Source organism: Neocloeon triangulifer, unplaced genomic scaffold (genome assembly GCF_031216515.1).
Source record: "Neocloeon triangulifer isolate White Clay Creek 2 clone unplaced genomic scaffold, ASM3121651v1 ptg000014l, whole genome shotgun sequence".
Lineage (NCBI taxonomy): Eukaryota > Metazoa > Arthropoda > Insecta > Ephemeroptera > Baetidae > Neocloeon > Neocloeon triangulifer.
This window is the reverse complement of record NW_026775556.1, coordinates 4786341-4810955: the sequence shown is the minus strand read 5'-3', so window position 1 is coordinate 4810955 and position 24615 is coordinate 4786341. Positions and strand designations below refer to the sequence as shown.

The following is a 24615-nucleotide window of genomic DNA, read 5'->3' as shown; positions in this document are numbered from 1 at the left end:
CGAGTATACCAAGTGTGTGCTGGCGCGTTTATTAAAAGTTATTACCGAGAAATAAAGAGCGAAAGACAAAGCGGGCAGATGGCGTTATTTCTCATAATCACTGCGCGCGGCGCAAACAAGACCTGCCTCAACTCCCGGCCGGTTTCGCGGAAAAGGAAAATATTTTTCATATATATATTTGATGGTAATTACTATTAACCGCATATTATGTGAGTGCGGCGGCTGATGGCATGGTATTTGCCTTTTTAATTGTTTTTGTGCGCGGAATTCAGTCGAGCGCGCATTATATACTCCTTTAAATGTCATCCCATCAACAATAGCCGCCGCAGAATGCATTTTTCACGTTCATTTTTTTCCCCATACGAACACCGCGCGACTGACTGACTGCATCTCCGCGAAGATATCCGTCACTCACTCACCGTGCGATGAGCACAAACTTAACTCATTGTGCACATATTTCAGTCTCTCTTTCTCTGTGTTCGTACAACCATCATTATATTATTATTATATGCGGCCCGCTCTCGTCGGACGGATGGGAAAGCAAGTCTAATTACCAGCAGCAGCCGTGTTTTTGTTCCGTTGCATTTATATACTTGTGTATATTCATTCTATTTGTTAATTAATTGTTGCGAAATTCGAATATAATCTTTCGGCTTTGTTTTCTTGAAAACGGCTTCAAAAGTCTTATACCAAAGTCGAAGCGGGGACCAGAGTCCCAATGATTATCACAAGATAAGCGCGGCAATCATGAAGCTTATTCATTTCGGAACTGAAGTGCTTAATTGAGATTAAGAGCGAAGTCAATCTTTCAAGATGGGGAGCCTTGATTTGATTATTTCCATCTGTTTACACAAAAAGCATTTTTCCTCATAGAAATCTACTTTGCTACAAGGAATTAGTCACCCACGAAAGAATGAACATTGCTATAATAAAGCAAATCTTTAAAAGGTAATCAATTTATTTTTAAGAATATCAGATAATTGTCAAATAATTTCAGGAAATTGACATATTTGAGTGCTTGTTTTTATATAAATCTGATCTTTAAATAGTATTTAAATAAAGAAATAGCAGACGTTTTTAATATTATTTTAGTTGCATGAAATAATTATGCTTATACTTGTTTGAAGCACTGTGCTTCAAAACATTATCTACAATTATAATCGTAAGGTACGTATATTTTGTCAACTTATTATTTCAGCAATCTCTAAAGAATCTATTAAGTGTGTCAGCTGGAAATCATTGCTTTTTAATTATTATAACTACTATGATTGTAAATGGTTTCTGACTATTAGACCAGATTTATTCGATTTTTGAGGTCAAAACTGAACCTAAAATTGAGCTACTGATATACTAAAATTTGTTTCTTCAGATACTTTGTTGGGTTTTTCTTCAGTCTCGTATGCAGCTGCCCGCGGTAGCTTTAATGTTTGTGGTCAATTTGGTACAATAAAGGACTTTTCTTCAATCAGAGAGCACTTTTAAACCTGGAAAAAGATTCTTTGGGGTCGAAAATATGAAAAACAGAAACAGCTGAGAAATAGCTCCATCGATTATTTAAGAGGAAAAATTTTAGCTTTTTCGAAGCAATAAAAATCAATCATTTATTGTTATTGTTATTATTGTTATTTAATGAAAATATTTGCTAGAACTTCTATATTTTACATACAAAAGATCTTTTATTTGAAATATCATCTGTGAGAGCCGTGGCAGCAGAGCTAATTGAGTCTTTTTTGGCGGCGGCAGTCGAGTACGTTTTCGCAGATGAGATAAGATGGACCACCTAAAGCAATAATTCGAGGGACAAGTTGTTTTTTCTGCGCGTCCTCGCCCAGTTCGAGCGTTGCCACCAAAGACGCAGCGGATTTCGCTGAATCGGCCGCTTTTCACTGCGGCCGAAATCCTTCAAATTCCGATCCGCGCTCGATGATGGCTTTTTTTCTGCACACACGCCGCTCGTTTCTCAAGCGGCGCGTAGAATACATGTATAAATCCATTGTTTGGCATCGGATAATGCAAAAAAATATATATGACGGCGGATAAAAAGCGCGCGGCAGCCTAATGGCAGCAGCTAGCGCACAATGAGATCAAATCAAACTTCAAATGCTGAAAACGCGCGCCGACCGACTACCACGACCTTTTGTTGGCGGAATAACAAACAGCAACTTATATGTATGTGCTGTGCTGCCAAAATGATGGCTCTGTTATATTCGCGCAAGGCATAAAAACGGCGCGGACAAACAAATTAGAATTCTGCGCGCCCAGGACGAGAGATATCAATAAAAGGAGCAAAAACTCGAAATGATAATCATATTTGTATGGCTCCTTGATTGAAGTCACGTTTCTCATGATGAGCAAATAATTGTTTACTTCAGATTTTAAAGCTGTTATTGCTTAATATCTTTAGCTCCTTCTGATCGAATTTTATATTGGGCATTTAAACAATATAAAATATTATCTCTAAATGATCCATATTATAAAGGAAAAATTACTTGATTAAAAATTGAAGGGAATTTCTTTAGGAGACAAAAGTAATATATAAGATATATACAGTTTAAAAAGAGAATAATTTTTTCATATGACAAAATTGTGTCCAGAATAAGGAAGAAAGATTACTAAAAATTTACATTGCTATTGTTATATTTTTTTTTTATAAATTAAAATATTAGAAAAAAAATCATTTTAAATTTTTCATTTTGTATTTTCTTGTCATTCAGATAAGTTTCACCTAGAAAACATGTAACCTTCTCATTTCACACAAGATAATAATTGAACAAACCCAACAACCGCTTTCATTGTTAAATTTATATATAAAGAGAGCGGATTGAAGTTGGAAGTTGGATTTATTAAAAATCTGTTTGAAATATTTGAATTAGGAACGCTCCAAAAATTTACTTTAAAAAATAATTTCCATTCTAAAGCCCAAAACAGCGGCTAGTTTTTCTTAAATATCTATTTTCCTAAATATGAATTTAGTTATATTTCTATATCACCAACGCAGCGGCTCTCGCTTGTATCTAAATAGAAATATACGAACGAACCAATGGGAAGCGCGGAAATAAAAATATATGCTTTCCACCAATGAGCTCGCCAATAAATATAATATAAATATAATTATACCGGCGTAATAACAAGTCTCATTTCGTTCTTAATTTATGGAACTTTGCGTATTTAAACAATCGTTTGTTGTCTGCTCGCAACTCCTGGTAGGCATGAGCAAAATGTCCTAAAATGCAATTTGACAATTAAGGACTCCTTATTGACATAGTCAAATCAAGTCTTTACAACAATATAAATAATTTTTGGCAATTATTGGGAATTTAACAAACCATTGTTGTAAAGACTTGATTTGACTACGTCAATAAGGAGTCCTTAAATATTACATTTCACTAAATTAATACGACGCTCTGCCTTGTTGTTCTCTTTTTTGTTGTTTATTCATAGCGTGCACGCCATGTCCGATTTTTTTTACCAGATTTTCTTTTTCGCTTCAAACAGTGTTGAATTTCACAATACACTGATGCTATCACTGATATAGCTACGAGACCTGCTAAAGTTATGAGATTTCTCCGAATTTCAGAAACAGCGTTAAAATTTGCCATAATTATTAAATGTCCGTCTGCGCGTTTGCGGAAAGCAAAGTTGTTTTCACTCCGTCCAGCCTCACTCAGCTGCTTTAAAGTTTCAAGAGTTGCCGCGCTAGGCGCTCGAGCCTAAAATTTTATTTCTGCCTCTCCCATTGGTCTGTTCTTATATTTCTATTTAGCTAATTTGGAATCTCCAAATAATTTGGACGGAGAGGCCTTTTCTTAAAATTTTATCCAAGAGCCAATCAGAGACCAGCTTCCTTATATTTGTATTTAACTAAATAGATATATAGAGCCGCTGTTTTGGGCTTAAAGATTTATAAAACAAAATACCAAATTTTAAACACAAACATTGACTGAGCGCGTTTGCGTTACAATTGAAACAAAATCAAACGCACTTCTTTAGAACGGAAGTCAAAACTTGAAAAATTAAATCAATATCACAGATCAGTGCAAGCTGCTCCAGAAGGAAAATTCTTTTCTTTAGTATGAGGTATAAGTCAACCGGCGAGTGGCATTAATAATTGTCTGCCTCTGATTGATTGGAAGGGCAGTGGCAAATAGTACATTTTTTAAATTTCCCATCTTTCCTTCCTCCAAAACCAAGCACTCATGCGATCTGTGACTTAATTTTCCAAATATCCTCTCCAGTATTTAAACAAAAATTAAAACTTTGAAACAAAATTTATTTGCTTTTATTGTGATTTTAAATTGATTTTTGTTCACTGTCCCTCAATTTGTGCTGGCGATCGCAGTGATAGCATAAAAAGCAGGGCCGCATCAGAAATGTATGAAATGAAACGGATACAAAATACATGAGATGCAACTCTCGGCAGCGCCGGCGGACGAAATGCCATTGAAAGCGAGCGAGCGAGAGCAAAAAGCGACGGCGCAAATGATGGAAGCGCGACGACACAATGGCTCGGCCGCGGCGACGACGCTCTTGCAGATGCGAAATCAACCAGCAGTGGTGTTTTGGAATGCAGTAAATTAAGGCCCGTCCGGTGACATACACCGGCGAATTCCCCGATTCCGCACACAGCAGCATCGTGTGCGACTCTCCACCGCTTTTACCATTAATTTCTATCAAATCGAAAACCGCTTGAACAGCCCAAAATTATTTCGTGAGATTTGTTAAGATGCCCTTTTTTCTGAAATTCCTATCTGTCTAAAAGCGCGAAATCTGCATAAATCGTGATGTTTCAAGGCGATTGACGCCGTATTAAACAGTCCAAATTGATCTAAACATTCTATATAATCGAGAAATCTCTAACCAAAAATTTCATGTTTAGGCGACATTTCCTAAAAAAAAAAAAAAAAAAAAATGAAAGTCACAAAGTAAAATATCAAATTTCGATAAACAAAATGAGCATTGAAGTTTAAATATATATATTATAAGTTTTTTTTATCTATGTAATTAATGTTTATACTAATTGTTTTATTCATCACCGAGAAAATAACGACAAATAAACAACAATAATAATAAAATAAAAAAAGAATTATAAAATTTTTACTCGATATTGAAGTGCCTTCTTAATTTAATAAAAAAATATCGAAGTTTTGTTTAAGTGACATTTTGAGCAATTTAAGTGAGCTTGTTAACTAAATATTTTTTTATCCAATTCTTTGACGAAAAATCATCTTAAAGTATTTCACCATTCAGTTATAATGTTCGAACGGCATGCCAGGCCAATTAATTTGAAATTGGCTCCTGGATTTATTTTGGACAGATAAGCTTTATGGCTTTAAATTGCGGTTTAATACTTTTTTATCGGCGCGTCAATCCGATTCGGTTCCGTAATTTTCCTTTCGCAAATTCCTCTCTGCTGCATGGATATATTTTGTACTATTTTCCCAACACAAAATGCAAAATTTATATAATTCTTTCCTTTTTTGATCGCTCGGTCAACTTTTATTCGATATATTAAGTCTCGCAATTTTTTCTGTGTCTCTGCTCTGAAAAACGAGTTTTTGCCGGCGGAAAACAAAAATGCTGCCGCTCTCGGCAAGAGAATTTATTACCGGATTGAAGTCTAGGCAATTCTTCAAACTGATGACATTATAGACTCGGTGTAATAATTCAGCCCTGCGGTATATTTTATGAAGATGTCAAAAAATATAAAGCTTCGGTTAGCCCAATTAAAAGTCAGGACGGAATGCAAAGCCGAAATATACTTATCTCTGTCAAGAAACAGCGTCACATATCACATGACATCTCTTTGAATTAATTGAATTATAAGATGAAATCATACGTAATGGTTGAGAGGCTGATTGATAATTTTCGCAGTAAAAACCATATATTTATAAAAAAGCAGGTGCTCCACAAATAAAAATTGGTTTTAATTGCGCATAGTGGTTAGTTTTTTTTATGAAATTTTTATCGTGTGGCCTGATTAAAGTGCGTTGGTCGGTGGCTACCATAATAAAAATGAGAGAAACAGCAAACATAGGAGGGGAGCTCGTTGGTGCCTGCGAGGATTACGAACTTCACACAGGAAGGAAGTTTTGGATGGATAATATAATATAGCATAGCCATTTTTTATCATTAATCATTTCTCGGGCTATAATTTTATATATATTTGATACCACAAAACAACCAACCGCCCGTGCCACAATAATATGATTTCCTCTGCCACAACATCATGACTTTTGTCGTATTTTCCTCGGCGAGCTCGTATCCTTTTTTCGCCACTAATTCGGATATAAACGAGCACCGCTTTGGTTTTCAGCTAACCAGAATCAAGGCTGCTGTGAATTAATTTAAAAAAATGTAATCACTCGTGTTAGCGATAACATTATAATTTCAATAAAAGTTTTGGCTTTAAAAGGTTGGAGATAAATTTGGATTTTACTAATTTGATTTTAATTTTTTAATTCTTCCAATTTTTTAATCAGATTAAATTAGTTTTATTGATCAGTTATTTCACAAAGAATACAAATAACTGAAAATAAAACCATAAACTTCACTTTTTTCTCAAAACAAGGTTGGAATAGTAATGAAAGTAAAATGCAGGATTGTTTCATAATAAAGAAGGGATTTAAAACATTTTAACTAGATGCTAGCTACCATATGATTATTATAATTTGTGATTCTCAATTCCACCAAAATCTATAATTATATATATGAATTTTGACCCCGCAGAATAATCTCACCTCTAAACCACAGCAAATCGCCATGCATTAGGATGTGCGATGGGCAAAAAGGATTAAAACACACGCGGACAATCGGCATTCGCGCAAATGAAAAGTGCAATCAGCGCGGCAGATTTTGCTGATGGCGGCGCATATCAAAATACTTTATATTGGCGTATACATTAATTTGATTGACGGCCGGCGATTGTTGAATCGCGCGCGGTGGTTTTAAGCTTGAGAATTATAAGATAATCCAGGCCGTGGGCGCGACGGGCACACCAAAGGCACCGAAGAGCTGATTGCTCTCCCATATTAAGATAAGCACACGGATTGAAACACACACGCACGGCAGCGACACAGATTACGCCCCGGCTGCGTGCAAATCAAATTGAATAATCAAAGAGGACAGATCATAATGCGAGATAAAAGAGAGCCGCCGCCGCACCGCAGATAATTCCTCTCCTTTAATATTCCCATCGAGCTCATCTTGTGGCCGCGCACTTGAAACAAGTGCGCGCACATACATCGAATGAATTTTGCATAAAGGGTTCAGATTCGCATTATAATAGTCGTACATCAAAGTCAAGGATCAATTTCGGCCGGAGGTGGCGTTTGAAAGAGTTTAGCAGGGTCATTGAACAACTTTTTATTTTCTCGAGAGCACCGCCTATATTGCATACTAGAGCGTTTCAATTGACTTGTTATCTTGGCAATTGTCGGCACTTTCCTCTCAATAATACTTCCATTTCAAAATTGATAATTGTGACAGTTATTAAACAGGAGAAGATAATCAAATGTCTAATTCAACGACACTCATCAAGCGAATTTTAAATATTAAGTAGGTCCTAAATAAGATACTATTTATATTATAATTACTAATCTAAGAACAGCAAAATAAATTTTTACTTTATACGAAATGCAAATTCAACTCAGGAAAATCTGTCCCTTCTTAATGCGTGATATAGAAATAAAATTTAGTTATTTATTTTCCCCGCCCAATATCAAGATCATACTTATTGTGAGAAAGTAAAAATTTAAATTTCTTTTCAAATCTTCTCTGATTTTGAATATTAATTTGCGATCAAGTTAAATAAATATTTTGTTTAACATTATATTATAAATTTACAATTTAATCCTTACCTCGTTTAAATAAAAATGATAAAAATACATTACTATTTGTTCACAACACAAACTATCAAAACATCGATAATACACATCACAAAGAATAATATGCAAACTAAAAAAAAAAAATGTTAAAAAAATCTTATAAAACTTTAAATATTAACGAGATTAAAAAATTCCGAAATTTGCATTAATAGATGTTAAATCTTTTGAACCGCTTTGCTCATTAAAGCCACTTATATTTTTCTCGCCGCAGCTGATGGAAGTCAAAAATTCAAGAATCCTCTTAACAATAAAAGTAAAAAATCTGCATATCAAATTGCATATTGGATGCACGGAGAAAAGGCGACGACAATGGTCGGCGCTTTGGTGAAAAGGAGCGCAGCATCCTGATCTGTTGATGCTGCGCGTGGATATGCATTGTGAGCTGCGGAGAAGTGGAGGAATGGAAAATGGTGCGAAGCAAAAGCTGCAGCACGGGGATTAAACGGCGCGCGGTGTGAGAACGCGGTGAAGAGGCTGGTGTGGTGTCTTTAATGCTTTTTATACAGAGGATGAGAATTAAAAAGTTGATTATTTTGATACACCTGGATGTGCAAGGATGATGTGAGGCATAACGCGGTGTGATGGCGTACATAATGCGATGGCCAACACCCAATATATAAAATATAATCTCGCGCAGCTCTGGTTCTTTGTCCCTCTCGCGCCGCTCACTCGCTCGCTCGGTTTAGCTTTTAGTCCGTAACAATGAATAATGCCGAGATATCTGCTCGCCAGCATGACTTGTAGATTTCGCCGGTGACTCTTTCAGATTGGAAAAAGAGCTTAAAAAGAGATGAGGCCCGATCTATCTGCTGGCTATCTATCTGCGCTACACACTCACAAAAAATGTTTTGGATCAAACATCGAGATGAAAAATATCCAATCGGATGGACGCGGACTGCTGCTCGATCGTTGTCCACATCATCATCATACAATTTATCAGAGATCAGAATGAGCGCAGGGAATTTTCTATCGTCATGCAATCAAAATTAAATGGATAAGTCGGCCGAGCGCGCATTTGTATCATACAAATATATATGGAGCTGCACGAAATAAATAAAAGCCACTCTTTCTTTCTTCGCCTTTAAATGTTGCGCCAGAGAGATCGGGGCCCCTTTTCATCAGGGTGATTGGAAATGCAGCTCGAGTAATGGCTTAATCTTCTCGGCGCTCTCCGCGTATTTGTATAATAAACTATTGGTATAATTGTGTTTTTTGCGTGAGAACCAAATCATGAAACTTGTAAGATTTGGAATGCAATGAATTTGTTACAAAAGCAAAGGTTTTTTTCTTGATTATGAAAAAAGAACATTTTTATCGCTGTTCAATTTTATCCAAATTGGTCAATATTCAAATTGATTGGCTCATTATTGGACGGATGGAGCTATTTTTAGTGTTGCTAGGGTAAATGGTGCCGTTTTGTTCAGCGATTCAAAGTTTCTCTTCTTTTTTTTTAAACTGTTAGAATTTTTAGAAATTAAGAATATTAAATAATTAAAATTTAATTTGCATAACCAAGCGTACAGAATAATCATAATCGTGATTAAATTACAGTAATATTGTCTCACAAACGACCATACAATAAATTTAAATCAAATTAAATAGTTTGATTTTGCTATTCAATAATTTTCCCCTAGTTGTTAATTTAAAAATTAGTGATTCAGTATATATATAACTATGAGCTTTCTTTCCTGAAGTTTATCATTTACATTTTATTTATCATTTTTGTATAAATTTCCATCGCCCGTCCGTCGGTAATCCCGAAATCCGCGCCGCAAGAAATCCCGCCGCAAAGCCAAGCAATTATTCTCCCGCATGTTGGCAGGTGCACGTCAAGTCCGGAATTCCGAAAGCCTTTTGGCGTGTTTGTCTGTGCTTTTGATTTTTGCAGTCCTGCTTCTTTCAGCATTTCTCCTCCGCGTTTGAAGCCTCCTTGACGTATATAGGGAAGGTTTTAGCGTAATCCGAGAGCTAAAGCATAGCCCGGAGAGTCGTGTTGGATGCTTTATCCCCGGCTAAAGTACACCAGCAGCCAGAGAGAGAATAATGCAAAATCCTCTGCGAGAACATTCTCTCTGCCGCCGCTGTGCGACTGACTGAGTATAATCAAAATTGTAGCCCGACAGAGATGAAATAAAAAGGCTGCAGAGCGGCGAAATTTCGCTCGCTGATCCGCAGCTAGATCCCTTTCGTGCTTCTGCTCTGCTCTGCGTTCGCGTATAGTTTCATCAATCATAGAGAGATAATCTGATTAACGCCGCAAATCCAGCGCAATCCTCCGTGCTTCCCCTCGCATGCTATAGCCCGCTGGGCCAAAGTTGTCCCCGGTCTCGTCCCGCTCGCATATAACTCAAATTTCGATTTGTGAATTATTAACCGCGAGAATTAAACCTTCCTTTTCAAATGTATAATAATTTTGCCCGTCGGGATCGAAAGTTGAATAAGTTGAATGAATTTTTGATATGGTCCAGTGCGGTGCAAAAAATAGCCCGCCCCCAGTGTGGATCTTTCGACCCTTGTGGATAGGGATTTTTATATTGGCGATGCTCATTCCAGGGATCAACGGGCATTTTTTTAATCCCTGGCTCTCGGCGGCCGAAAAAGGCAATTTTGTGCGGTTTACCATTACCATTGGGATGTACGAATGTTTTCATCTTTGAATAATTCAGCGAATGAAGAATTTTACAACAAATTATTGACGTAAATAATTTCTGGTAAATTCTGATGTTAAAAAATTTAATTTTTTTTATGATTTGTAAACATTGGATTAATTGTTTAATTTAAAATTATTCAGTATCTCCATTTGCAGTGTAAAGTCCTTACGAAAAAGTAAAATTGTACTCACCAGATTTTCTGGCTTCCATGGCCTCTTTGCTGTTCGGGGAGAGGTTGATTCCTTCATGAATGGACTCGCTGGACGACATTTGGTGGGCAGGGGAAGAGGAGGACTTTCTGGACACAGGTGACGATGACCTCATTGACTGACCGACGATTGGAGACGCTTCTGGGCCTCGAGACGGGGGTGGCGGAGGCAGAGGTGCCGCTGGAGGCGGCAGAGATGGTGATCTGTTTGGACTGGTGGTCAGTGAAATCGCTTGAGTCTAAAATCAAAACAAAATTGCAAATTTTAATAAAGTGAGCGTTTCCAAGTGAATTTAAAGGGCGATTGGACGATTTTGGACTAGGCAGAACCTGTGTATGATTTTTATACATGTTTGAGAGGGTGCCCAGGGGTGTCCACACACAAATTTTCAGACCTCTAAAAAGGGGCGTTACCCAAAATTTCGGGACGTGAAAAATGGGCAAAAAATATTTTGGATTTGCTGTAACTTTGGAACGGATAAAGTTATATTGACGTTCTTAACTGATCCTGACGTAACTTTTTACGCTGAACAACTTTGCTGTTGACACCAAAGTTGTAGTGTTAAGGGAAATGTCACTTTTAGGTGACCTCTGACCAAAATGTCAAATTTTGACAGGGAACGCCCCCTTCGATTTTTTTCCAGGTATAGGAAAATATGTAGCCCATGAAATTTTACATCACATATGTCAAAATTAGAACAAGGTTATTTTAAGTTTTCGAGTAATTAATCGTTAAATAAGAAAAAACGAGTCCGAGGAGGGTCGAAAATTTTGAGGTAAATTAAAGAATTAACAGAAACATAACTAAATCAAGTCAGCAATGTTCCATTGTATCAGAAATATTCAATTAAGGCAAAAGCAACATACAGGACACGATTTTTGACAGTTTCCTTCGATTTTTGAAATAACCTCAAAATTTTCGACCCTCCTCGGACTCGTTTTTTCTTATTTAACGATTAATTACTCGAAATAAAAAATAACCTTGTTCTAATTTTGACATATGTGATGTAAAATTTTATGGGCTACATTTTTTCCTATACCTGGAAAAAAATCAAAGGGGGCGTTCCCTGTCAAAATTTGACATTTTGGTCAGAGGTCACCTAAAAGTGACATTTCCCTTAACACTACAACTTTGGTGTCAACAGCAAAGTTGTTCAGCGTAAAAAGTTACGTCAGGATCAGTCAAGAACGTCAATATAACTTTGTCCGTTCCAAAGTTATAGCAAATCCAAAATAATTTTTTCCCATTTTTCACGTCCCGAAATTTTGGGTAACGCCCCTTTTTAGAGGTCTGAAAATTTGTGTGTGGACACCCCTGGGCACCCTCTCAAACATGTAAAAAAATCATACACAGGTTCTGCCTAGTCCAAAATCGTCCAATCGCCCTTTAAATTCACTCGGAAACGCTCAAGTTATTTTTACGTATATATTATGATTTTTAATTGACAATTATGGAATCAACCGATCATCTTCATTTTTAATATACGAAATATTATACATACGCACAGATAGGCCAAAGAAAGAAACGTTCCTTGCCGATATAAGAAGCAAAGCCAAAGCAATATGGCAGGCGGGAACGTAAAAAAATAGAGTGCAACGACTGAAAGAAAAATTGGGACTTTCAAATGTATCAGTTGACCAAATTTTCCGATTTTTCCTATTTTCCCGTGTTGTAGTGGCCCTTTTGGGAAGTTTTTGTATATTTTTAAAACGGCTGAAGGAAAAATAATTTTCTTCTAGAAAATTGATATATTGATTAGTTACTTTAAATTTTGGCTATCTCAGATTGTCTGATGTAAATTAAATTAATCGATTTGAGCATTTTTTCCCATCCCATTACTACATATAGTTAGCTTAATTCATTCGAGGAATTTCCTTTAACAAATAAAATAAAAAACATTTCTTAAGAATCAGCAGATCCAAAGTCAAATTCGCTAAAGCTGACAAAGCCGAAAGCCCTATCCATTCTGCTGATAAATTCCCCGCTCTCTTCTCCTAACATAGCTGCCGCCGCGTGCGCACAAAGGAAACCCTAATAGCTTCGCGAATTAATTACAACCAGCTCGAGCTGGTGAGTGTTTGAATCTCGTGCTGCAAATAATTGTGAGCTCCTTCTCCTCGGCAGCAGCACAGAAATGATAACGTGTGTATTAATTATTATACATTTGATTAATCTGGCCGCAAAGGCAACGAACGAGCGACAATGGAGACGCGGCGCATAGAATTAAGTAAGATGTGTGCGGAATGATCATTTCCTGTAGCACGAGACTGCTGCACCAAGTATTAGTGCCAACGAAACCTTAGCAATTGGACATCGGGGATTAGGAGCTCAAACAATGAGCTTATGCTGCACGGAGCACACATTGTATATCCCGACCTTTATGCGCTTTTGCATTAGAATGCGAGCTGGAAGTCTATAGGATGCATGAATGTCTCGCTTTCCAATTTGAAGCAAGATCTTTTGTTGTATTTATGCGTACAAGGTTAATTATTAATAGTTCAGTAATTATTAAAATACTACAAAAAATTAATTTCAATTAATACTTATATAATAAATTAATTTTTGTACCATTTAATTGTAATAACTCAATTATATCTATATAATAAATAAATTTTTTTAAATATAACTTTCCCTCTTTTTTTAATGCTCTGCTAAACATTTAATTTTGACACCTTGTAATTAAGGAATTTTTTAATATTCAAGCTACAAAATTTTCTGAAGCATCTGTCTGTAATTACAGGATTTAAATTAAAAGTAAAAGTTATAAAAAAGTTGACGCGATAATGTGCTAGCAGTTTAGAACAATAAAATGTTTCAAAATATATTAAATATCAAAGTGCTAATGAATGATGTAATAATATGTTTAAATGTAAAATAAATAAATAATATTAATAATAATAATAAACCAGTTGACCTATAATATATATGAAATGTATATTATATGATGGTATTATAAAAAGCAGTTATTTGATGAAATAGGAAAATAAAGTTTGATAATGAAAACTTTAAAATTTTCGGCCATTTTTCTTAAAATATTGTCATTTTCATTTTTTAAACATTCATCCAAATCACAAAATTGTATTAAATTTTATGTATATATAGAATATGCAGGATTATGGCTTGCAATAGCTTTGATAATTTCCAAGTATATGAACAGAAAAATAAAATCAACTAGAATTTTTAAGACCAAAGAGATAAACTCAAAATAGTCGCATTTTTTAAATTTATGTGTTAAACCAAGCATTATAATAATAAATTTTTGTGAGATAAAAGGCGAGGTGAATGACATTTGATCAAGCATGTATAAAAAATATTGCCAATTTTCTTAAGCTCAGTCGGGGCTCTCTTCTCTTATGACGTTGTTCGCTCTGCTCTTTATCTAAAATGTCTAATCTTGACCCTTATGCCTCTGGTTCGGCTCATCCTATTTCGGCTCGCACAATATTATTAAGAGACTTATATCTCCTCCACAACTCTCGCATTGGCGAATAAATAAACCAAAAAGAATTATTCACGATGAAAAAGTCTCATTATCCGACGCATTAATCCGCCGACTGGAATGCGCAGGATTTTTTCAAAATAATTTAATCATCTGTCCGCGGCTAATAAGCAAACACGTCCGTCATATTTCAATTGCTGGTGAAGAATTCAGAGAGAGCCGGCTGGGTTGAATTCCTCACGGCCATAAATCGGACCCGCGAGAGAGAAAAAATCAACAAACTCTTCGCTCAAGAGAGACGGGGTTAAAATGTTTTCCGTGAAGAGCAGCTCGTAAAAAGCAACGGAGGGCTCGAGATTAGTGAAGATTTTGTCTCTTTTAGCCTGGGATAAATATCGAGTGGAGGGGGCGGGGAGGTGCTCATCCCAAGGTTGCGGCGCTCAGCAAAGCGCGGTAATTTAGAAACGCACAGGGGGAAAGAAAACAAGTAGGTAAAAATAAAATAAGAAAAAAATAAAAGTGGAGAGAATAACTTAAATAACAATACAGCAGCCCTTTCCGCTCGCTGCTGCTTCAATAAACCTACCTGCCAAATGCTCGGCGGGCCTAATTAGGCGTGACCCAGGAGCATCCGCAATCGCGGCAAAGGGATTAGCAGATCAACCGATTTTATATAGCCAAGATCGAATCGTGTGCGTCTTCTTTGTCACGCGATATCACATGTCAGTAGAATTTGTCTAACTAAAAGTGAACCGGTGCGGCGAGACCAGTGGAGAATAAATAGCAAATCGGCCGTCGGGAGGATGTGAGCCTGATCGACTCCGTTTGGACGCGGGCGAGATTCGGTCGCTCTAGGGCGCGGAAATTCCAGTGTGAAAATAATGAGGAAACGGGAACTCTAAGTGCACAATTAATTTTTGTGGTTGCAAAACGCTAAGTTAATTTTTCTGCTGTCCATGTGAAAATTTCCAACTTTCCAATCTAATCGTAAGTTTATTTTCCTAAAAGAAAAAATATGTTCGTTGAATAAATAATAATAATAAAATGAGTACTGCACCTCTAGTTTATTAAATAATAATTTCCTGAAAATTATGTATATTGCAGATTTGGCATTTTCTTTATATTATTGTCACCTCTTGCAACAAAAAGAATACTACTTGTAATTAAGTAAAATAAATTCAGGAATGGTTTGAATCAAAATTTCAATCCTAAGAAACGTGTTCTTGAAACTAAATTTAAATCAATCTCTCTAGAATTTGAAGGCAAATCTAAGAGCGACAAGAGCGTAGCCTGTTTGAGACATAACAATTTACAACCTTTCACAGCCTTTGCCATCCAAGATTAATATGTATATATGTATACATAATTCAATAAATAATAATCTTAATTCAAATTTTAATATCTTGTATAAAAGTACAGAGACAAAAGATTAAATTTTTATTTTTGAGAAATTAATAATAATAATAATAATAATAATCAAGAAATAAATTACACTAACTTCTCTTAAAAATCTTAATTTCGTCTATTTCTTTAAGGATAAAAAATGCCACGTCAACAAATAATGTAATTTATCTTTAATAATAATTTATTTAATTAATAAAAATATAGTGTTTCAACATTTCCAAAAATTTTGATAAGTCAAGGAAATTTCATATTCTGCATTGAATCGGCAAATCCCTTGCTAATCGTGCCTTGCGCGCGGTCTCGCTGCCAAATCCGCTGCACAATTCAGGAGCTGCTTTTATTCTTCTTCTCAAGTACGCCGCCGCCTCCACCTCCCCCTCTCCATGCACAATTACCTGAGGAGAAGGAAGCACTCGTTGCGACGTATGTACTCGCCGCGCTTCTTTTTTTGCGGCCGCGTCCTCCGCCTCCTCCTGCTGCATAATACACTTTGTAAATATCCGCAGCTGTGTGCGATTTTTTTCATCATCCGCGGCAGATGAGCGCGCCAGATTATTATATTATGCACTGTTCTTCTTTTCCAACTTTGAATTTCTTAATGCACATGATGCACCGATAAAAGCAGCGTTCATCTGCATAATTTGTCCAACACTAATTAAACGCCGACAATAATGCAATAAAACGCAATGAAAAATATGCATAATAATATAAATTTAAGCCGAGCGCGTTTGTTTAATTATGGAAAGAAGTATGCATTCTTATTCAGTTAGCGGAGGTCAGTTATTACCTTGACTACGCCGCGTAGAGAGATCTGCTGGGAAAGAAGTAGTTTTAACAACAACTTTATTATGAATTGTATTGGCAGAGAGATAAAAAAATAAATTGTGTCTGTCCGGCAGACGAGAGAGACAGAGAGATAAATACGGTCTAATGCGGAGGAACTCGAGTTTTCCTCCGGCTGGTAAAGGTGATGAAGATGATCATCAGCATTGGATTATTATTATGTTCTCCAGTTGCATCCAGGGCAGTGCAAAAATATTTATAACTGTAAAAAAAGGTGTAATCCAGCAGTTTTGAGCATATTTGAATAAATATTTTTCTTAATATTAATTTATTCCATATTGAAAGCAAAAGTCCAAGGATAATATCAAAATTATGCCAAAAACCCTCTATTATTCCTTGCTTTGCTAGCTACACGAAAGTCATATTTTTAAATTTATGTTATGCATCTTGTTCCTGTCGAGCATTACATTACCAATTCCTTTGATATTTTTTAATAAATAATACAAGACTAAAATACCTTTGGGGAAGATTCTTTATGCGTCATACATTTTAAAAATAAAAAAATCTTAAAAAACAAGCAATCTCTATCAAAAAGAAAAAAATTAGTAACAAAAAATAAAATTGTAGAAGTTAGTTCTGATAAAATATACAGTTTACAAATTTAATTTTCAACTTATTTTTATTTTACATTTATAAAATAATATAATAGTAAATTTGTATTGCACCATTTATAAAATTTATTTAAATATTTTTAACTTTTGCACTGCCCTAATTATAGTCTTTTATTTAATGTTGATGTCGGGTAGCTCAGTGCGTTAATATCTTTATAATATCGCGTCCGTAGGACATTGTTCCGGGGGCACAGCATATAAGAGCTTCCTGTGCGTCCGTCTGCGCGGACACGCGGGAGCCGCCGCGTACTCCCCATTATTTAGTTTTATTAGAAGAACCGCGAGCAATGCCGCCGCGGAGAAAAAGCGACCTTTTATAATGTAAGCATGTGAGAGAGTTTGTTCTCCTGCGCTGCAGATCAGCTATGCGTGACCATTATTTATACATTTAAAGTTAAGCCGTTTTAAGCTTAATACGCCGCCGGAGTGTTTTCCTCTCCGGCAAGGGAAATGACGAGAGAGGATATTTATTTGCGCGCCTTCATTCCGCCGCTCCGAGAGCGCCGCGAATCCAATTGAAGGTTAAAATATATAGAGTCAATTTAATTGCACACGGTTTTGATATTACAGAAATTAATTTTAACTTTATATTAAAAGTCAAAAGTTGACGTAGATTTTACAATAAACGCTACACATTTTTCAAGTTTTCATAGGGAAAAAAATATAGCAAAAATAATAGAAATTTCATTAATTTTTTCAATTTGCACAAATAAATATAATATGTGCCTGTTTACTTCAATGGCCTTAATTGCAATGAATATTTTTAGAATGGCATAGAATTATTATTCAAAAATTCTTATAATTATGATGAATCAAGATGCAATCAAACAGAATACTTGCAAAAAATTTTCCCTGCGCAATTTATATTTTGAAACCCTTTTGACTCAATCCTCAATTATTTTGAGATTTTCTTCTTTAATATCTTTTATAAGATTTGTGTGACAGAAAACGAATTTAAAAGTAAATGCTGACGTTTTGAATTAAGTTACATCAATTAACGTTTGCCCGGCAACCAATCCTCTTTATTAAAATTTCTATGTGTTGGATTTTTATTAGAAAAAATTACCCCTATTTTGAACATATACATAATATTAATTAATTAGGCCGTTCCATACTGTAGGACATCAATAATGGGAACTTTAGTTTGAAAACAGTGATAATTCAATAAAATTAAAATAATCAATTAATCTAGTTAATTGGCTTATTTTTTTTTTGGTATATTATAAACAGATTAAGTTTTAATCTCTAGAAATTAAAATTGAAAATTAAAAACTGAATATTCATTCAACCGTGTAGTGTCAATTATTAATTTATCGTGTTCCCAGAGTTTGAAGATTTTTTAAAATTTATTTTTATGTGCAGCAAGATTTTTTTATGTTGCCCCAAAATAATTCTATTTTGAATTGTTATTTCCTTTCCAACCCTTTTTCTATGACTCATGCAGTCTCAAGAATTTCTTGAGAAAAACATCTTCTCAACTTGCCAGTCACATTTATACCTGAATTGTTACAAAAACGGATTGTGGAGGAGAGCGAAAAATGAAACACACTTTCCCACGAATTTCCAATTCCCGAATCGTTTCAAGTCGCCGGTCGGACTGTGTACAAGTGACAAGTTGGTGAAAGGTTGAAAATTATTTCCACCCAAAAGCGCGACCCCTTCTTAACAATTTCTCATCCCTGTCACTGGGAGCTTGTAAATTTTGGCTTGTCTCTCAAATTTTCGCTACGCTGATTCACGATTTACCCTCGGCAGGAATTCAGGCAAAAATATACAACCCTGGGAAACAATTCTCCCTTCCCACAGAGTAAACACTGGCAGGCCTATTGACATTTTTCTCCCTCTCTATACCTGAGCGCGCTCGCGTCCCAAGGGAGGGAAAACCTTTTGCTTTCTCATCCCTTCACTTATACCGAGAAATCCCCAAATCCTGGCCAGGTCTGTGTAATTTTCCGAAACTTGGCCGTGGTCATAAATCAAATCGACTCGATTGTCAGCAGCGTGGATGAACCAAACAAGAGAGCCACTGGCTTGTTTCCTTTTCTATGATATTTTCAAACGGGCACGTTGGTTCCAGGGATTAGAAAACAATTGGTCCCGGTCGCTCCTCTGGGTATGAATTTCGACACAAAAAATATTTTACATCCTACGTAAACATGTACATAATGCACCCTGCCAAATGCCCATCCAATTCATCCCTTCGCGCTAAATTTAGATATTTTGCTTTGGACGAATTTTTTTCATTCTCTTGTTGTTATTTTTTTTTCGTCGTAAAAAGAAATATCACGAATGACAGAGAACGTGGAATCATATAAGGAAATCAAGACTGTCACTAATATACATACAAATTAAGCTTCCTGTAGGAAAATTTATGATTCATTTGAATATTGTGCGTAGTCATGGTTGATTGATTACTTACTTCTATTCTTGATTTCTATTATGAAATTATTTTCCTCATTAAAAAACTTTTTTGAACCTTTTGAGAAATGATAATTGGGCAGCTTTTGACTTAAAAGTCAACAACCGAAAGGATGAATAAGTTATTTCTATTATAAGTAGTAGAGACTTATGAAATAATTTTGTAAGTAGTATGGACTTATGAAATAATTGTGACACTTGACTTTGAAGTGCCCAATAGCTTAAAAAACGTCTCATTATTTTATATATGGCCGCTTTTATTAAGATTTTCTTGCCAATTATCCTAATTATCATATATGATTTTCATATTTCATTATTTTCAAATAGAATATAAAGAGGAAAACAATATAAATTCCAACAATATAAAATTGTTTCATTTAATTTGCATTCAATGAACGAAATTAAGTTATTCGCTGCAAATTTCATCGATTTAATCAGTGAATTTTAGGAATAAAATCTTAATAATATCTAATTCATTATGGAATCAATTAAACCAAGTTTACAGAAAAACTTTCAAATAAGCTAAATTTGCCTTGTAATTTTAAATTATAATTATGCCAAAATTAAAGAAAGTAGTCCTTAAAATTAAGTGCAAAATATAAATTGCCAACTAAAATTTTTAGATTCTCCCTTTTTTTAAATACTTCAAAAATTAGGACAAACGCGTGAATAAAATTTTAAATATTTTATTTAACAATAAGACTTGCCTTTAAAAAGAGTTTTAAAATAAAAGCAATTAAGTTACGGAAAAGACTGCCTAATAATTTTGGAAATTTATGAGTTTGAAAAAGGTATTATTCCTACCTGTTGTTCCTGTTGGTGGGCGAGGGCGACGGGCTGCGGGTGGTGCGGCGACTTGGTGTTGGCTGCGACCCAGGCCTCTGCGAACGTCTCCATTGCACTCTGGAAGTCCATGGCAGGCCTTGTGGCATGGAGCAGAGCACGTGTCGGGGGCCGGCCGGCGGAGGCGGTGCGTGGGGTGCGTCTCGCTCGACGGTCGGGCCAAGACTGAGCTTATCGCGCCGGCCGCGTGCTCCTCGTCGCGGCGGTGCTGCTGCGCGCCTCGATGCGCGCCGCACCCGCGGCCTCCACCGCCGCCGCCGGGGGCGGCACGGCGGAGGCGGGTGCCCGAGTGCGCCAGCGCCACCGCCGATCCCCGTTTCTGCCAAACGCCGACAAATGAGCGGATAACGGGGCGGGAATTAGCGGCCCACGGCCTCCTGGAGGCGGCGCACCAGCAGGCCGTCGGCCGCCGCGCTCACCCTCGGCGGCACCCCGTTCTTGACACTTGCACACACCGCCCAAGGGTGCACGTCACCGGTGCTCACTGTCAACTCTCGCTCAATATACCGTATCCTTTTGTTTTGTCCTAAAAATCACTAAAAATGAAATTCAATGATTTAAATTTTTGAAGCATAGTAAGTAATAAAAATATTTTAAATAACAGAATTAGAAAAAAATAACAAATATTTTGTCCAAATTTGTCCGAGAATTTTTTCTCTTCAATAATACATTTGATGCTCCTGATTCTATCTATTATTAAATATTAATTAGATATTATTGAACTTTTTTTAAAAAAAAATTTAAATGGGAAAAAATGATGTGTGGTTTGAAAAGAATTATCAGGTATAATACAGAAACCACACTTCTAATGATTTGAAACAAATTTTACCGTGAAAGTTTACAGGAAAAGGGTTATATTTGCTGAATGAGATTTTTTATCTTGAAAATTTTGGCACACTTTTGTGGAGGTTTGGTACTAACGTTTTGTCCTACAATCCCATTAAAAAAATTATGTGAATCAAACTGTTAAAATATTTATATAAATAACAATGAGATTGGAAAAAAATCACAAAGTAGGAGTAAAAATGATAATAATAAATAAAATGAATATTTAGCATATCTCATTTTTCCACATTTATTTTATTGAAAACGTAAGTAAAATTTAAAAACTCCTCACCTTATAATAATTTATTGTGTTCACTAAAAAGCAGAATTATATTCATTCAATCATGATCATAATTCAATTTATATGATTCGCAAAAAAAACTGCTTACTGAATAAAATACATATATTTTTAATTTGCAGAAATAAAGATCTAATTAAATTGATTTAAGCTTCCTATAAAAAAAATTTGTCACTGATAGATTACACCTTTCCATTTGTATAGAGAAAAAAAATCATTTCTACCGATTCTTATCAAAGTTTAAAGTTTTTCAAACTTGAGCATATTATTGAAATTTCTCCTTTATTTTAATTGCCTTGTGGCTAAGGTGAGGCGCAATGACGTGCATAAAAGTTATCATCGGAAATAGCCTCATGTAAAATGTGCGGGTGTTTCGGAAAGAAGGAAATTTTTTCTTGAACTTCCAATGGACGACGACGACCACGACCCTCAACGAAGCGCACGTGCAGCTGCATTACAATGCCGAACACTTGTTAAAAAGTTTCAAAAGCGAGTGCAGAATAAAAGTTGCATACCATTTGTATTGTTTAAATAATAATCCAGATTTTTCAATAGTTAATTGATAATTACATCCGTTTAATAATACATCTTAAATAAGCAGGTAAACAATAAAAATTGCATTATTCATTCTACATAATTAAAACTTTTCAGGAATTTTTCTTAAACTTCAATTATTTATTTTGGCAATCTTAAACAATATCACTGGTATTGACTTTCGACTTATGACTTATATGCCAAGCGTTGAAACCCCATATGTTAAGGAAATAAAATCCTATACTGAAGAGTCAGGAACTCTCAGCAGTTAGATTATAGTGTAGAGAGTAAGGAAAGTAGCTATATAAAAAACCTTGATTTGGAATAAGCAAATTTAATTATATGCAAAGACGCATGACACCGCAAGGAAAAAGTTGTGCGGTTTGCTTTTTTTACATCATACCATCTAGTAAGGAAAAAAGCTCTAGATATAAAATTAACTATCGTTAATTAATCAGTTTAAATATCCGGTTATTCTAAATTAAGTTTTAATATCGCTGAGCCAAAAACAAAAAGTTTTCCTTTAATAAAAATTGCTGATAAATTGAAAAAAATTTCAAATCTTTATTCCCGCAGTATTTCCGGCCAATTGACGGGATGCTTACAAATAATCAAAGTCCAGCAGATATAATAAATCGAGTTTTGCCTGCACCCCACAAAAAGTAGCAAAGAAAACTGTATAGTGTCAAGTATTGGAGAGGCTATTCAAAAAGTAGAGCTCATTACCGATGCGCACTCCCCTAAGGTACACTTGAACTCTGACGATTTACTCTTGAATTAAACAATCACACAAGAAAAGTGGGGTCTGTGTGTCTCGGGGCTATTTCCCCGCAGTGCCCCCATCGTTATTATTCTGGACAACTTCACACATTATTGTATAATGCGCCATGAATAATATACTGCCGCGTAATTTGATAAAGAGCACAAAAGGTGTCAACTGCTGGCCAAAAAACGTCCGTTTCTCTCCCAAATCATTACTCAATGCATTTGAAAGCCGCACTTGAGGCTTTAATTGTGATTATGCTAATGATTAATTGATTTTGCCGTCAAGTGGCTGTGGGTCAAAAGAGAGTGACAAAAAGAAGAGGAGAGTTCAGGGGGAGAAAGTTTTTATACCAACCTAGAATATTGAAATATTTGCTATAAATATTAAATTTTTATTGTTAAAACGAAGCCATGTCTCAATTACTGTTTAATAAATTTCAATTTGTTTCTTTTGCAATGTTTTGATTAACAATATGAATCAAAATCTGAACTTGAACATATAATATGGTAAGGTGTATGGCAGCTGAAAAACTCTAAACAAACTTAAATTATAAAAAGGTTTACTAAGTCATTAGGCTTGAAAAAATTCAAATGACAAAATAGTGCAAAGCCGATGAGGCGTCAAATCCGTCGGCGAAATCTGTGGCAAAAAGCGGTCAGTCCGGGTTGCACGAAGGCATTTGGCGCGGCGACACTCGCTGTGCACAAATTCCAAGGAGAGTTTAAAGTTGACGCGCTGCTTTGGCGGCAATTGTGCAAAGTGGCCCTCGGGGCCGATCTCGAGATGTTCACGGTCCAGTAATCCCCCGCCAGCGCGAGCAGACCGGGGCCAGTCGGCGGCTCTCGGCCGGCGCTCTCCAGCAGACTTTTATTTCTGCTCATCTTTTTTGCTGCGTCTGGGCTTGGCGAAGGAGATGAGAGGAGGTGCTCAGTGAGCCGCAGATTATAGCTGATGATCTGAAACAACAGGTTATAAAGGATGTCATGTCATCCAACTGCTCTGTCATCGCGCGCAACCATTATAAATATCAAAGAAAATGCGCTCTGCTCTCCGCCGCTCTCTGCGCGCTTGATATAAATTTATTTATTTTCCTCGGCAATAATTTCGCTCTCTCGTCAAGAAAACGCTAAGTTGCTGCTGCTGCACATCCTCTGCTGCTCTCCAACAGCTGCTCGAAAAAAAACGAGATGAATGGAAGAAGAATTATTTTGCTGCTTTCATCTGCAATTCAGATTTGCCGAACCGCCGAGCGACGCCGCGAGTTATTGCCGCCGATCAATGGGAATCGTCTCCGACTTGTTTCTCGTTGTGCCTTTGACGTGAGGATATCATTTAGCTTCTGCGACTCATTTTCTTTAATGTTCCATACATCTGGAAAATCAATTCGAGATCTTGCCTTATTGGCGTCGCAAATAGTTTTTCATCTACTTGGAAAAAAGGAAAATATTATTCTGCTAAGCTGCTTTGAGTCAACTTTGAAGAAATTGATTCAATATGCATTTTCTTAAAAGAGAAAAAAAAATCTAGCAATTATATACGATTGACATAATGAGGTACGACACCTAAAAAAATATGATATAAAGCAAAATAAAATAAAAGAAATTAGTTCTTATAAATTATTTTTCCTATCTGATGTCGTGTTATTTTTCTTCTCAAAAACTAGTTTTGGAAATAATTAATAATAAATGCAAACATACATAAATATATTTTTTAAATTGTAATAAGAGAGACAAATTTGATGTAGGTGTGTCTTGCATTTTTAATTAAAAAAAAAAAACATTCGCATTTTAATCTAATTCTTGTCATGTCTATGGTCTTGTCCATGCAATCTATACGAAAATTATAGTGATATAGAGTTTGATGACAATTATTTTTATTATATAGGAATTAA

General features: G+C 35.8%; 1 protein-coding gene across 2 annotated transcripts in view; it reads right to left on the bottom strand.

Annotated features, from left to right (window-relative positions):
- Positions 1–20453, bottom strand: part of LOC132199673 (uncharacterized) — a 52209-nt gene extending 31756 nt beyond the window's left edge. For both annotated transcript variants that reach the window (XM_059624576.1, XM_059624578.1), the window contains exons 1-2: positions 20263–20453; positions 10726–10981 (exon numbers count right to left, since the gene is read on the bottom strand). In XM_059624576.1, the coding sequence (XP_059480559.1) occupies positions 10726–10981; positions 20263–20373 (367 nt within the window). In that variant the 5' untranslated portion in view covers positions 20374–20453. The remainder of the gene's footprint in view (positions 1–10725; positions 10982–20262) is intronic.
- Positions 20454–24615: the final 4162 nt, after the last annotated feature.